The sequence below is a fragment of the Leptodactylus fuscus genome, chromosome 6 (assembly GCF_031893055.1).
Source record: "Leptodactylus fuscus isolate aLepFus1 chromosome 6, aLepFus1.hap2, whole genome shotgun sequence".
Lineage (NCBI taxonomy): Eukaryota > Metazoa > Chordata > Amphibia > Anura > Leptodactylidae > Leptodactylus > Leptodactylus fuscus.
The window spans coordinates 164559950-164575624 of record NC_134270.1 but is presented as its reverse complement, the minus strand read 5'-3'; the positions used below and the strand labels follow the sequence as shown (position 1 = coordinate 164575624).

Sequence of the window (15675 nt, the reverse complement as noted above, 5' to 3'; positions counted from 1 at the left end):
GTGTGGTGTGTTATGTAGGCATAGTGTGGTAATATTATATAGGTACTGTGTGGTGTTTTTTGTAGGCATAGTGTGGTATTATTATATAGGTACTGTGTGGTGTTTTATGTAGGCATAGCATGGTATTATTATATAGTTACTATTATATAGGCACAATATGGTACTATTATGAAGGCACGCTATGCTGGTATTATGTAGGCAGTGTATGTTATTATTATTATGTAAGTACTTTATGGCAGTACTATTTACGCACAGTGTGGTACTATTATATAGGCTCTGTGGTGTGTTATGTAGGCACAGTGTGGTATTATTATATAGGTACTATGTGGTGTTTTATGTAGGCATAGTGTGGTACTATTATATAGATATTGTGTGGTGTTTTATGTAGGCATAGTGTGGTATTATTATATAGGTGCTGTGTGGTGTGTTATGTAGGCACAGTGTGGTATTATTATATAGGTACTATGTGGTGTTTTATGTAGGCATAGTGTGGTATTATTATATAGCTATTGTGTGGTGTGTTATGTAGGCATAGTGTGGCACTATTATATAGGTACTGTGTGGTGTTTTATTTATATAGGCACAGTGTGGTATTATTATATAGTTACTGTTATATAGGCACAATATGGTACTATTATGAAGGCACTGTATGCTGGTATTATGTAGGCAGTGTATGTTATTATTATTATTATTATTATTATTATTATTATTATTATTATTATGTAATCACTTTGTGGCAGTATTATTTAGGCACAGTATAGTACAATTTTACAGTATATTTGCTATGTGCAGTGTTTTGTAGGCACAGTATAGCACTATTATGAAGGCACTCTGTACTGGTATTATGTAGGCAGTGTGTGTTATTATTATGTAAGCACTTTATGGCGGTATTATTTAGGCACAGTATAGTACAATTTTACAGTATATTCGCTATGTGCAGTGTTTTGTAGGCACAGTATAGCACTATTATGAAGGCACTCTGTACTGGTATTATGTAGGCAGTGTGTGTTATTATTATGTAAGCACTTTATGGCGGTATTATTTAGGCACAGTATAGTACAATTTTCTATTCGCTATGTGTAGTGTTATGTAGGCACAGTATAGCACTATTATGAAGGTACTGTGTGCTGATATTATGAACATTTGGAGGACAGAGACAGACTGGACAAACAATAATACTTGACTTGCTACCTTTCACAGTTTCTCGGCCCACTGATGGGGTGGACATCTACTTTGAGTCGCCACGGGATGGATCTGAACACGCCAACTTCCTGAGAGCAAAAATGGAGCTGGAGGAAAGACGTATGAAACAGATCAACGAGGTGAGCGAAGAATGATAATATAAAAGAAAATGTCTGACCAAGAAACTAAGTCACTTACTATGGGCAGAAAATACAACACCCATATCTGTTCTGTTAGACCGTAAGTGGAGGCCATATGATTAAAGGACATGACTTTTGGGGATAATCTAAGCATTGGTCTTCCAGGTTATGAAGGAATGGGCAGAAGCCGATAACCAAGCCAAGAATTTACCCAAATCTGACCGCCAAGCCTTGAATGAGGTACGTTAAGATAAATTATGGACTTATCCATGGAACATCAAGGTGTCTTATTGTGTCAATAAGTCAAATAAATGGTGTGAAATGTAGGTCTCCAAATTGTGGGGTCCTGGTTGCAAACATTAGTATGCGCCGTAGGGTTTTCCATGTTATATTATGATTGGATGTCCTATCATATCTTGAAGTCTTAGATAAGATGGTGTTGGATCTACAAAGTTGGTAGAGGTCTCACTACCAGGACCTATAATCTTTTAATTAGGTCCTGGTGGCCTAAGATTAAAGCTAACAGGTTAGTGGTGATCCCATCAAGAGTAAGATGTGGGCTACCATAAGACCTGTTAGGATGTGCCGTGTCCATCCTATCTTAGGAGACTTGCCGTAGACCATTTGGCTCTTGATGGTACCATCATGACTGGTTGGGAGGCTGTTGAGATGGCGATGGTTGCATCATGTCTAGAACTAATAGCATGGTGGCAACCATTAGTTCTAGACATGATAGGTTACTAGAAATGGAGGGATGTCCCTGCTATCTGTTCTCAAGAAGTGGACTACAAAGTGTCCCCTAGCTGGGACCCCCAATGTCCAGCTATGTTCTGTGGGGAAACCTGTAAGTGTTTTGTTTCCCTGCAGTGCCTCCACAGGATAAATTAAGCATTACACAGCGTCCATTCAGATCAATGGCCTGTCTAAGCAATGTAGGACAGGATAGGTCCTCCAGACTAAGAAACTATCTAACTACTGGGCAAGAGACAAGGACCCCAAACAAAGGTCTTATCCTTTTCCATCAACTCAAAATTTGCTAATGGGGTATAGGACAATGGGTTTTATGAATTGGAAACCCTTAAAACATTACTAATGGGATGTCCTGGGATGTGGTGGTGCCACTGAGAAGAAGACTTGTTATGGTAGGTTCCCATCTGATGAAATCTACTAAGATGGTAGGAGTGCAAGGTCCATCGTAACTGAGAGGACAATGGGAAGTCCATTGCAACTACGATGGATGACGGGATCTGTTCATGACCAGCTCTACCAGTCTGTATGTTAGTGGCCTGTATTATAAGTTGTAGGACAAACCCACCACCAACATGGCAGCTCACTCGAGAACCGGGCATGATCAGTATACACCTTCCAGATACCAGGTACTGATGTAGAAGAGCTGAGCTTGTCATTGACATGTCATTATTTGCATAGGACTGCAGGTAACCCTTATATATTCACGTCACTCCTCCAAAAAGTCCAACAAACTGAGCTCTGCTACATCTGTAAGCCAATCTTCTATTCTATTCTGAGCAGTTGTTCCTCAGATACTGGAGGCACCAGGTAAGCATTACATGGCCGGCTGGTGATATAAATATTTAATTGCCCCCTCATCCCCCCGCCCCCGCATCGACGGAAAGAAAAAAAAAACATACAGAAGAAAATATTAATTATTTCGGAGCGACAGGAGAATTTTCCCATGATAATATCCTGGGGTTTTCAAGCCATTAGCAGTGAAAACCTATACCAGAGACAGATGTAAAAGTCATTTATTTTGCAAATCCCTAATGTCCGGGGAAAGCGATAGCTTTTAGTCCCACTTAGTCTCTATCTGGGGGTCGTGTTACCGCCGAGCTCCAGAGATGACATGACAAGGAGCGAGAGGAGATCAGAAAGCGGATCTGATCCCATCGGCCCTGTGTTAGAAAAACAAAATATGGGACATGGCGGCGCAGGAGGCGGGAGGTTGTGTAATAACGGATTTGATTACACGGTGCAGGGGACGTCGCCCCGTCTCCTGGTATAAGCCCTTCAGCCGTGGCTATTAGTTTGGTTAATAACCCGGCGTATTATTACCAATCAGCAAATGGTGGAACTATGGAGATGGCGATGTGATTAGGATAGTGCGGCCCATGTGAAGCCGCAAGGATGTGAACCCCTGTGTCACATGTGATACTGTCTGCGGAGCTGTGTATCTAAGCTTATCACATGTCTGTTGTACTGTCTAAGTCGCTGTGTGATACTGTCTGCTGAGCCGGTGTATCTAAGCTTATTATGAGTGGGGTTGAGCGATCAGGATCGGAAAAGATCGGCTCCCGATCGGCGATCGAGCAAATTTCACGATCGGGATCGGCTGGAAAATGATCAGAAATCGGATTTTGAAATCTCAAGATCGGCTCAACCCCAAAAGTGATTTTTCCCTTAGAGAAGCATTGACTAGGGTTGAGGGATCGGGATCGGGAAAGATTGGATCCCGATCGGCGATTGAGCAAATTTCACAATTGGGATTGGGATCGGTTGTAAAATGATCGGAAATCGGATTTTGAAATCTCAAGATCGGCTCAACCCTAAAAGTGATTTTTCTCATAGAGAAGCATTGACTAGGGTTGAGCGATCCGGATCGGGAAAGATTGGATCCCGATCGGCGATTGAGCAAATTTCACGATCGCGATTGGGATCGGTTGTAAAATGATCGGAAATCGGATTTTAAAATCGATCCTGAAATCTCAAGATCGGCTCAACCCTAATTATGAGAGATACAGTCTGTCGTGCTAGTGTATCCAAGACTATAGCGTGTGACCCTGTATCAGTGTATCCAAGCCTATCCTGTGTAATGCTGTCTGCGGTATCAATGTATCCAAGCGTTTCTTACTTGATACTGTTTGCTGAGTCGATGTATCTAAGTTTATCATGTGTGATACTCTCTCCTGAGCTGTATCCAAACCTATCACGTGTGATATTGTCAGTGTGTATGTAATACTCTGGGCTAAGCCCCTGCATTTAGACCTATCCTGTGCAATATTATCTGTGGAGCCATATGTGTGTGATACCTCTTCTGATCTGTGTATCTAAGCATGTATCTAATCCAGTGAGTAATGTTTGATCTGTATATATATCTTCTCTTCTCAGCACTTTCAGTCAATCTTACAAACCCTAGAGAGTCAGATCTCGGCTCAGCGCCAGCGGTTGGTGGAGACTCACCTGGGTCGGGTGGTTGCAGCCCTCAATGATAACCGTAGGGCGGCGCTGGAGAACTATTTGGCCAGTGTACAGACCTCACCCCTGGATGTAAGCCCTGCCATCTCTGTCCTCTCACATCTTTATATTTAGCATCGATGTGATAACTAGAATATTGTTTTGTGGTTTGGAGCAGCCGGAGAAGGTTCTGTTGGCCCTGAAGAAATACATCCATGCGGAGCAGAAAGACCAGCGTCACACGGTGCGACACTACCAGCACGTCAGCAGCGCAGAACCGGACAGAGCCGAGACCATTCAGTTCCAGGTAGCCGGGTCCGTCTCTCTGTTGTCTCTGTTTTCCTCTCTTGAATGGTTGGTGTCTGTCTCTGATGTCTCTTCGGTCAGTCATTGGGATTTGCTGTCATCTTCAGGTTCTGACCCATCTCCGTGTCATTGAGGAGCGAGTCAACCAGTCACTATCACTGCTGTATCGAAACCCCCAGCTGACCCCAGAACTCCGCGATCAGATTGGTGAGTGAGTGGTGGCTCTAGTCAGTATGTGACACACAGATAACCACGGAATACAAGGCCCCCTGCCACGTACAAGTCAATGGAGGGAACCGGAGAATGGGTGTAGTAGTTATTGTGTTATCAATGGTAGGCCAAGGACACTCAACCAAATCCTCCATCCTACCTTCCAAGTTTGGGCAAGGTTGAGGGGGTCTGCGATGTACCTGCTGGTAGTGTTTGTTTCCCTGGGCATCTAAATGAAAGGAGTCCTCTCCACTGCTGACCCTGGTGCAAGCGCTGTCCAGTTCAAGCGCACAGGCCCCATAGACTATAATGGGGTCCGTGTGCTTGAACTGCACAGCGCTTGCAGTTGCACTTGTGTTCCGTCCGTAGGGGTCCTCATGCGGACCCTTACGGACGGAACACATCAGCATGTGTGAACCGGGCATAAGTCTACCCCCTTCATCCCAGCCAACGGTTGGTTAGATTTAACCAAGTTCCCCTGCAAAGGAGAGGTGTGCCTCAGCACAGTGACTTATTCCATAACAGGAAGAAATATGTATATGGTATATACAAACACAATGGCAACATAATACTAAACAATATATAGCAGTGTACACTGGGTTGCTGCACAACCCACACTGTTCCAAAGGGCAGCCACATACTACACATGTAGGATCCAAACAATGCACATACAGTACCCATATAGTGCACAGACATGCAGCCCCTATACACTGCATGTGCAGGATGAACACAATGCATGTACAGAACCCATAGAGTGCATATACAGCACCTAAAATGCACATGCAGGAACCAGAAAAGGCAAACAGCGCCGATTAAGTACACGTGAAACTCAGGACCCACGCAGGACACATATAGTGCACATACAGCTCCCACAGGACCACATAGTACCAGTATGGCACACACAAAGTAGACATATATGGGACTAACACACTGCACGGTGCACAAAGGTCACCTACAAAGTGTACATACAACACCCATGTAGTACCCATACAGCATCCATACAGTGACAGTACAAGTGTAGTACCCACACAATACCACAGCAATAACTACAACCATAGCAGCTGCTGCTGGGCTCAGAGGCCGAGGGGCCCCGCTAAGGTGCAGGAATGTTGTTCCCTCTCATGGGTGGCGGCTTTGTGCTGTCTAGCTCTGCGATGTAGGCTCTCCGTCACATAGTACTCTATTGGATCCTTCTATGCCTCAGCACCGTACATCTGCTGCCATTGCACCGACACAGGGACTGCAGTATGCAGCCCCCTCATAGGACATGTGCAGACCTAGCCCTGCTCACAGCGGAGGGTTTGTTACAATGGCATGCAATCTAGACAAACCTCTAAGGGCTAAACACGACTATCTACCTCCTGGATACAACTGTAGCAAACCCTCAGCTGTGGGAAGTATTGGGTAAGGGCAGAATTTCACCCTATGGAGATTCCCATTCACTGACAGCAAGCAGAGATCTTAACCATGGCGAGGAATTGAAATATAAAGTAAATTCGAGATTTTCACAAAAGGATTAAGCCCCGTTTTTGTCACTTTGCAGAGAGTTGGCTGCGCACAGAATGGGTGGGGGCCAGCGATCTCCTGAGCTCCACACAGAAGAAGCTGAACGAAGACAGCGACTACCCCGAGATGAGAGTACCCTCCCAAAACTCTGCCGAGACGTCTCAAGGAGAGGGTGAGGCGGCTGCGGCCTTGTGTGTCCGTCTTCCCGGCCCGTTTCCCTTTTCTTGGCCGTCTCTTTATATCTTGACTTTTGTGTCGTCTCTTATGAATATTTTCTTTCTCTCTTTGTCTTCTCGCTTGCTTTGTGTTACTTTTTGCCCTTTGGGGGACGGCTCATCAGACTCGCAGCAGATAGAAAGGAAAGGTCAGTGCTTGGGTCGTGCGTCTGTCTCTTTAAATTTCCTCTATATCCTCCAGCGCCCGTCTGCTTTCCACCGGGTGTCATAGAACGGTAGTGTCGCCCATGGCAACCACATTTACGTAAAAATTTCCGATAGCCCTTTGATTCTATCATTCTAGCTAATACGGTCGCCGGTCTGACACCCACTGGTTTGTCACTCAACTTTCCAAGACTCCTGACTAACCAAATTGTCTAAATACGCTGTGCAGGAAAGCTGAGTGACCATTTATAGGCCGAGTTTTTCAGTAAAACCACCTAGGTAGGAAGATTTGACATTCAGGTGTCTCTAAAGCTGAAGGAGATGTGATGGCGGCCATTTTGAATCTCAGCCAACTTTTCTATAACCAGATCTTTTGGCAGCCAGTCATTCAGTCTCTTCCTCTGTTCCTATATAGAACTTAAAATAGGCCTCACAATATGGCGCTTTTTATGACCAACCCATCAAGGCCTAGTAGTAGTGTATAGGCCTCACAATATGGCGCTTTTTATGACCAACCCATCAAGGCCTAGTAGTAGTGTATAGGCCTCACAATATGGCGCTTTTTATGACAAGTCCACCAAGGCCTAGTGTATAGGCCTCACCATATGGCGCTTTTTATGACCCGCCCACTAAGGCCTAGTGCATAGGCCTCACAATATGGCGCTTTTTATGACAAGTCCGCCAAGGCCTAGTGTATAGGCCTCACAATATGGCGATTTTTATGACAAGTCCGCCAAGGCCTAGTGTATAGGCCGCACCATATGGCGCTTTTTATGACCCGCCCACTAAGGCCTAGTGTATAGGCCTCACAATATGGCGCTTTTTATGACAAGTCCGCCAAGGCCTAGTGTATAGGCCTCACAATATGGCGCTTTTTATGACCCGCCCACTAAGGCCTAGTGTATAGGCCTCACCATATGGCGCTTTTTATGACCCGCCCACTAAGGCCTAGTGTATAGGCCTCACCATATGGCGCTTTTTATGACCCGCCCACTAAGGCCTAGTGCAAAGGCCTCATAATATGGCGCTTTTTATGACAAGTCCGCCAAGGCCTAGCGTATTCAAAATGGTGGCTCATCTCCTGGGCAAAATTTGTTAGGAAATCGGTTGCTATGGGCCACAGTGTTGTTCCTATTTTTAGCATATGAACCCCCATATTCTCTGTATCTCCTTATCATGGGGTATATATGTTTTCCGCAGGCTCGGCGGTCTGGGACATGTACTCCGATTTTCCTCCAAGCGAGAGGACAATTACTTTCCCAGGCCAGAAGGTGAGGCGCCGTATCTATAGGGTGAATATACAGTATATGGGATATACACATTTGGGCCTGAAGAGTGACGATGTCCCTCTTATATTTAGGATAATGGGTCAGTGAAACAGGTCCACTACCAGTCCGAGGACATCCAGCGCGACGAATTGGTGAGTAAGTGCGCCCCCTGCTGGTGGACCTGGATATAGTGACAGCTTTTATCCTTATGTAAAGCTATATCTAGGGTGGGTTCACACAGGACGGAAATGCGGCAGATTTTATCATGACGGAGTACGGTAGCGGGAATGGGAGTGACATTTTACAAATCTCCTCTGCATGGAAGTGTTTAGAGAGGGATCCGAGGTGATCTTCTGCCTCAAAATCCGTACTAAACACCATGCAGACTCCCTGAATAGAATAACGAAAGTAGATATGAACCAGGAATAATGCCGGGTTCACACAGGGTTTTTTTGGTCAGGATTTTGATGCGGAATCAGCGTCAAAATCCGACTCAAAAAACCGCTTCCCATTGAATTCAATGGGTTCCTTTTTCCGCCAGCAGTTTGTTCCCGCTCACGGAAAAAAAGAAGCAACATGCCCTTTCTTGAGGCGGATTCTGCGGCGCCACACCTCCCTCCTGACTTGGCCCATTAATGTGGGCCTAATCTGGAGCGGCATGCCGCAACTGGATGCTGTTGCACTATATGCACAGCACCGGCATCCAGTCACGGATAGCCGTTTTTTGGACCGCATTCTGAGGCGGCCGCCACGTCAAAATCTGGTCCAAAAAAAACCCATGTGAACCCGGTTTAAGACTTCTGCTTGTTGTCAATGAATACAAATAATCAAAATTTACATCCTGAGACTGGAAACCTGTCCTAACCCAATACTCACAGCTGAGGGTTTGTTACAATTGTATTTAGTCTAGACAATCCTCTGTGAGATGAACAGCTTGTGATACATTTTATCTGCACTGACACATTGTAACAAATAATGAGCACAGGAGAGACATTTGTGCTGATGATGTATCACTAGCACCAAGTGTCCATCATAGGACACCAGCAGAACCCAAGGTACCCCACTACAGGTCCGCCTTTTTCGTCCGGCAATATCCGGTACATCTTAGCCAGATGTGACCCCAGCCTTATCCTGCAGAGGATTGTCTAGACTGTATACAGTGGTAACAAACCCTCAGCTGTGCGACGTATTCGGTCTGAGTGAATTTTTAGCCTCTGGATATAACCGTATATAATGTCTACAAGTATAAACCCATCCGTACGCCACATCCGATGGAGTGTGATTGAAAACAGGCGCCGATGACTTCCCATCATCATGGAGACGCCATGTTCATTAGTTTACTAGTAATTGAGTAAAGCTTTATCCTGCAGGAACCAGACACCCTGGTCACGTTTAATCGAGGAGCTCTGATTGGTCTGTTGGTGGTGGCGGTTGCCGTCGCGATGGTTATAATTATCAGCCTGCTACTCATCAGACGCAAGCCCTATGGGACCATCAGCCATGGGATTATTGAGGTGAGCCGCGGGGGCCATGAAGTACGATGAGCTAGTCATGTTCAGTGGCCGACACCGCCTAGTCATTTGTATTAGATGGGGCAAATATGCAAGAATCATACATCGTAACCCACTATAAACAACATATTACACTGCAAGTGAGCGCTCCTGCACCTAGTGGTTATTGGTGGAACTACAGCTCCGTGCAAGAATGCTTTTGTATGGGGTGCATTGGCCCAGTGCACCAAAACTGCATTGGATTTTATTGTAGAGACTTTCACTAACATAATAATAGTGGTTGCAGCTGCAACCGGGCCCAGAAATCAGGGGGGCCCAGCAGTTACCCTCACTACACTAAGGCTGGTTATACTTCTTGATCTTTTTGGTACCCTGTGAGGTCTGACAGTCTGTACATTGTAATATACAGTATATTCTCCCTTCCCTCTGGTGCACTGGAGTAAGAAGATTTATGATACACAGCCTTCAACTGTCAGAAAGGCGAAAAGTAACTCTTTAGTTGCAAAATATATACTAAGATTCTATTGAGAAGGCTGTAGCAAAAAACTGGACATTATTAGTCCGTGGGGGTACCAACAGGGGAAGGGAAGCTTGTGTGCACAGTTATGGTGTGGGCCCAGAAAGAGATAGAAGGGGAAATAGAAACGCTGCTAAAATATGCAGATGGAACGCAGCTAACAGTTGCGAAGTGGCGCGGGGGATCCCAAGCAGAACTTTTGTACCAGTGCCCAGGAGCCTTTAGTTACGCCCCTGGGGTCCCTTATAAATGCAAACTCATGCAACTCCCATTCCCTGCACAGGTGGAAGCTTCTCGGACCCCAGAAGACAAACACCTGAGCAAGATGCAGAACCAAGGTTACGAAAACCCAACTTACAGATACCTTGAAGAGAACAACTGAGCGACGAAGCCGGGTTATATTATTTTGGGCACAGGGGAGGGGCTTTACTTCAGGGGAGGTACAATAAGGGTTGGGGGGTGGGGACACGGGTATACAGGGAATATTTACTAAATAGGGAGCGACTGAAGAGCCGGATTTACCCGCTCCCCCGGAACGCCGTTGCAGGATCTGAGAACTTTATCAAGATTTATCGTCTCTAACCGACCACCCGAAACTTCGTCCGATAATGCAGCTGAGCACAACAGGTTAAAGTTTTCGTCTCTCTCCCCTGTAAATGCACTTAAATTATTTATGACTGAGAAGGGAAAAGAGACCGTTCAGCATTAACCTCTCGTTGTGGGATATCTCTCAGCTAGAACGCCCTTCCTCCCCCCCGACATTCAGTTGCGCCGCACCCCCTCCCTAGCCCTAAAAATCCATCTGAGAGACCAGCATTGCATTGCAGCAAATACCGGGGATCAGCGTATGTCATCAGCCTCCACACCCCACACAATCATTCGCTGCTGCTTCTTAATTTATTTACTTTTTCGGCGCGTCTGGGTCACCAACATCGCCGCAACCGGCCAATAATATTTATTGACATACTGATCACCTCCCGTTTTACAGAATTTCAAGATTTTAATTTTTGGGAATTTTTAATCTATGATTAATTTGCATTTAAAGGTCAAGTCCATAAAAAGGTAAAAACCTTCCCTTCACCACTCTACCAGTGGCAGGAGCACTCATATCTAATCTTTTTCAGTGTAGGTGTCTTTTCTGATAGCAGCTGCCCTTCCTGCAAGGAGGTAGTCACAGACACGCCCACAGACACGCCCACAGGCGGCATCATTTTAATTTCTATTTAGTCATAAGGGGCAGCCGTAAAAACGTATTCTCGAAAACATTGCTCTCTTTCCTCTGTCGTCCTGCAGTTATGATGTACCAGCAAGCAGCAATGAGGATCAAAGCACGTATGGAGTTCCCCTTTAAGTAGTAAAATGGCCTATTACTCAAACTGTCCTGGCCATGGTAATAATAGAACAACAAGCACCCCCTAGTGGTTGTAAGGGAGAAATTGCCTCTACCATAAGCAGGGAACTGGTGTACTAAAATACGAAAAAGGAGCGCCACTTTTTAAAAGTTTTAGGACACAGTAACGGATCTGAGCATGTGTCTAGAAGTGCCGGGCGTGCGAACGATAAGTGTTGTATATACATCTGTACATACGCGTTTTAGCCCTTTTTTTTTTTTTCATCTCGGTTCCTCACATACCTATCCCATGATACGACTACTTCACAAGACTAGGTTTTAGTTGTCAGCGTTGTAAAAAAATCGCATCTGACTACCGGTTCTTAACTACGCCACGAGCGGCTCATGTGCAACCGGTCACGGCGCCAATAGCATCGAAGATATGTCGAATTGTATTTTTGAGCGACATTGGCCGAACCCTCACCACTGTTATTCAGTCCAACAGCCGACCAATGGGAGAGGACGAAACAAGCTGTTACATGGACATCACAAAATAACGTGCCCCTTTAACTCTTTCCTCACCTCTCCCACTCAGAAAAGGTAAAGTAGACTCTAGTCTCATATCCGTATTTGGCCTAAAATTGTAATTTTGCCACCAATATTGGGCAAATTCGGTGTATTTCGAAGAAAAATAAGTCGGTAGTGCAATCGCGCCACCAGGAAAATCGCCGATGTGGCCCACGACTGTTGACATATTTGCTTTATAATCCTGTTACTAATCGTGTACTCATGGCTATGAGCGCAATATGTATTATAGAATTTGGGAACAACGACCGGATTGATACACCCGCCCAAAGATCACCACGGAACCAAAAAATGTATTTTGTACGGAAATCACCGCAAATCGCCAAAACAAGGGCGACCATTTGCTGACCAACGATGGCTATTACGTAACGCTTGATCATCAAACACCGTAAGAAGCAAAGCATGTGTGGTAAATGGTTCTTGTAAATACAGTCACGGAAAATTCCGGAGCGAAGAGTCGAGGCCTGTAAATTCTACGACAGTGCATGTTAATTTCTGTACTTGTTAACATGTCAATACAATGACCAGGAGCAGAGGGCCCCATGTGTAAAACCAAGAGCAAAATCTGGAGACGTTGCCCACGGCACCCTATCAAATCATTCCTTTCATTATCGAACCAGCCCAGGAAAATGTAAGCTGAAATCCGATTGGTTGTTATGGAACGCCTGCCCCAATCGTATCACTTGTTTCTCTTTCAGTGTGGAAAATGAAAGTAGAATTCGGATTGGAGGAGCAGCACCAATCAGATTGTAGGTCTCATTTTTCTAGGGCAGGTTAGGAAATGAAAGCAGTGATCTGATTGGTCGCTAAGGAAAACCTGTCAGAACTAGGTTGTGCACATAGGGCCTAGTGAGCCTGGCAGGGTCACCGTTGTGTATTCGGGGTGAACATAGGGGGGCACTACGTTCGCCAGTGTGACATGACGACTGCTGAATATAATCATGATGATACGATTTTGCTGTATTTTCAATTCTCACCATCAATAAATATTAACTTAAGATAATAAAAGATTGTTGTAAGTGATTGGGCTGGAGAGGGGAACGTGCAAGAGAAGTGGTACTGTGCAGTGTCCGTATGTACAGACCCAGTATACGGGACAAGAGAAGTGGTACTGTGCAGTGTCCGTATATACAGACCCAGTATACGGGACAGGAGAAGTGGTACTGTGCAGTGCCCATATATACAGAATAAGAGCAGATACTGAGAATTACACCAGTATACAGGACAAGAGAAGTGGTACTGTGCAGTGTCCATATATACAGGACAAGAGAAGTGGTACTGTGCAGTGTCCATATATACAGAATAAGAGCAGATACTGAGAATTACACCAGTATACAGGACAGGAGAAGTGGTACTGTGCAGTGTCCATATACACAGAATAAGAGCAGATACTGAGAATTACACCAGTATACAGGACAAGAGAAGTGGTACTGTGCAGTGTCCATATATACAGAATAAGAGCAGATACTGAGAATTACACCAGTATACAGGACAAGAGAAGTGGTACTGTGCAGTGTCCATATATACAGAATAAGAGCAGATACTGAGAATTACACCAGTATACAGGACAGGAGAAGTGGTACTGTGCAGTGTCCATATATACAGAATAAGAGCAGATACTGAGAATTACACCAGTATACAGGACAAGAGAAGTGGTACTGTGCAGTGTCCATATATACAGAATAAGAGCAGATACTGAGAATTACACCAGTATACAGGACAAGAGAAGTGGTACTGTGCAGTGTCCATATATACAGAATAAGAGCAGATACTGAGAATTACACCAGTATACAGGACAAGAGAAGTGGTACTGTGCAGTGTCCATATACACAGAATAAGAGCAGATACTGAGAATTACACCAGTATACAGGACAAGAGAAGTGGTACTGTGCAGTGTCCATATATACAGAATAAGAGCAGATACTGAGAATTACACCAGTATACAGGACAGGAGAAGTGGTACTGTGCAGTGTCCATATACACAGAATAAGAGCAGATACTGAGAATTACACCAGTATACAGGACAAGAGAAGTGGTACTGTGCAGTGTCCATATACACAGAATAAGAGCAGATACTGAGAATTACACCAGTATACAGGACAGGAGAAGTGGTACTGTGCAGTGTCCATACATACACAATAAGAGCAGACACTGAGAATTACACCCAGTATACAGAATAAGAGAAGTGGTACTGTGCAGTGTCCATATATACAGAATAAGAGCAGATACTGAGAATTACACCAGTATACAGGACAAGAGAAGTGGTACTGTGCAGTGTCCATATATACAGAATAAGAGCAGAAACTGAGAATTACACCAGTATACAGGACAAGAGAAGTGGTACTGTGCAGTGTCCATATATACAGGACAAGAGAAGTGGTACTGTGCAGTGTCCATATATACAGGACAAGAGAAGTGGTACTGTGCAGTGTCCATATATACAGAATAAGAGAAGTGGTACTGTGCAGTGTCCATATATACAGAATAAGAGAAGTGGTACTGTGCAGTGTCCATATATACAGAATAAGAGCAGATACTGAGAATTACACCAGTATACAGGACAAGAGAAGTGGTACTTTTTAGCATCCAGAATTAGAAAATCTGTCCCACACAGATGTCATTCTGCACATAGTAAATTCTGCAGTCGTGGCTCATGGCCTTGTAGTCACTGACTCCGACTCTGATTCTCTTTCATACTTTATACTGAAGCTCTACTTTTTCAGTTTGGCTGCTATACACAAGCTCACCATCATCTCACCTCAGCATAGCGTAAGGATACTGATTTAGCAGAGTGAGAGACTATAGACCAGGGTATGGGGACACTCGTCCACATTAGGGAGAGCGTGTGCCTACATAGGCAGTACGGAGACTTACAAGTCATTCCTGCTCCGCTAGGGATTATAGGTAAAAAATATGCAAATCTATTCTCCTATAGTCTCTCACTCTGCTAAATCAGTATCCCTACGCTATGCTGAGCATGGCCCAATAGGCCGAAACAGCGCTGTCCATAGCTGGGAATCTGTTCCTTTTGGGACAGAAATACTGATTTGGCAATTAAATCCACATTATGATTAAAAGACTTTATAACTGAGTCTTTCATGATGTTAAGGATGCTGCCCTCTATAGGGTGGTGCACAGAGTGCACTCTGCTCTCCTAATTACATCCTGGAGAATAGATTTGCATATTTTTTACCCATCATCTCACAAGGAAGTCTGTGGAGATTTAATGTTAGTTACAGCAACTAACTTCTAATAAAACCTGTCAAACACGTATTTAACCCTTTACTCCAAGTCCCCAGACACTAAACTTTAAGAACAAACATTAAGCTTTATTTATAATACAACACAAAGACGTAACAACCACCATGATGGAAGTGAGCCGGCTTCATGAAACAATCCGTTCTCAGCCGTAGTCAGAGTTGCTTGTACAAGGGGCAGTATAAGAAACGTTATGTGATCAATTTACATGCAAAAAAAAAAAGAAATTAAAAAAACCTAGAAAAAAAAAAAAAACGAAAATAACAAACACAAGTGAATCAAGCAACCCTTAT

The 15675-nt window shown here is 44.4% G+C and overlaps 1 protein-coding gene across 2 annotated transcripts in view; it reads left to right on the top strand.

Annotated features, from left to right (window-relative positions):
* Positions 1-13132, top strand: part of APLP1 (amyloid beta precursor like protein 1) — a 35331-nt gene extending 22199 nt beyond the window's left edge. The window contains exons 7-17 of one of the 2 annotated variants that reach the window (XM_075277923.1): positions 1201-1322; positions 1488-1562; positions 4446-4604; positions 4690-4818; positions 4925-5024; positions 6571-6705; positions 6874-6897; positions 8114-8184; positions 8274-8333; positions 9552-9695; positions 10493-13132. In XM_075277923.1, the coding sequence (XP_075134024.1) occupies positions 1201-1322; positions 1488-1562; positions 4446-4604; positions 4690-4818; positions 4925-5024; positions 6571-6705; positions 6874-6897; positions 8114-8184; positions 8274-8333; positions 9552-9695; positions 10493-10591 (1118 nt within the window). In that variant the 3' untranslated portion in view covers positions 10592-13132. The remainder of the gene's footprint in view (positions 1-1200; positions 1323-1487; positions 1563-4445; positions 4605-4689; positions 4819-4924; positions 5025-6570; positions 6706-6873; positions 6898-8113; positions 8185-8273; positions 8334-9551; positions 9696-10492) is intronic. The other variant, XM_075277924.1, reaches the window with a different exon arrangement.
* The last annotated feature ends 2543 nt before the right edge of the window (positions 13133-15675 follow it).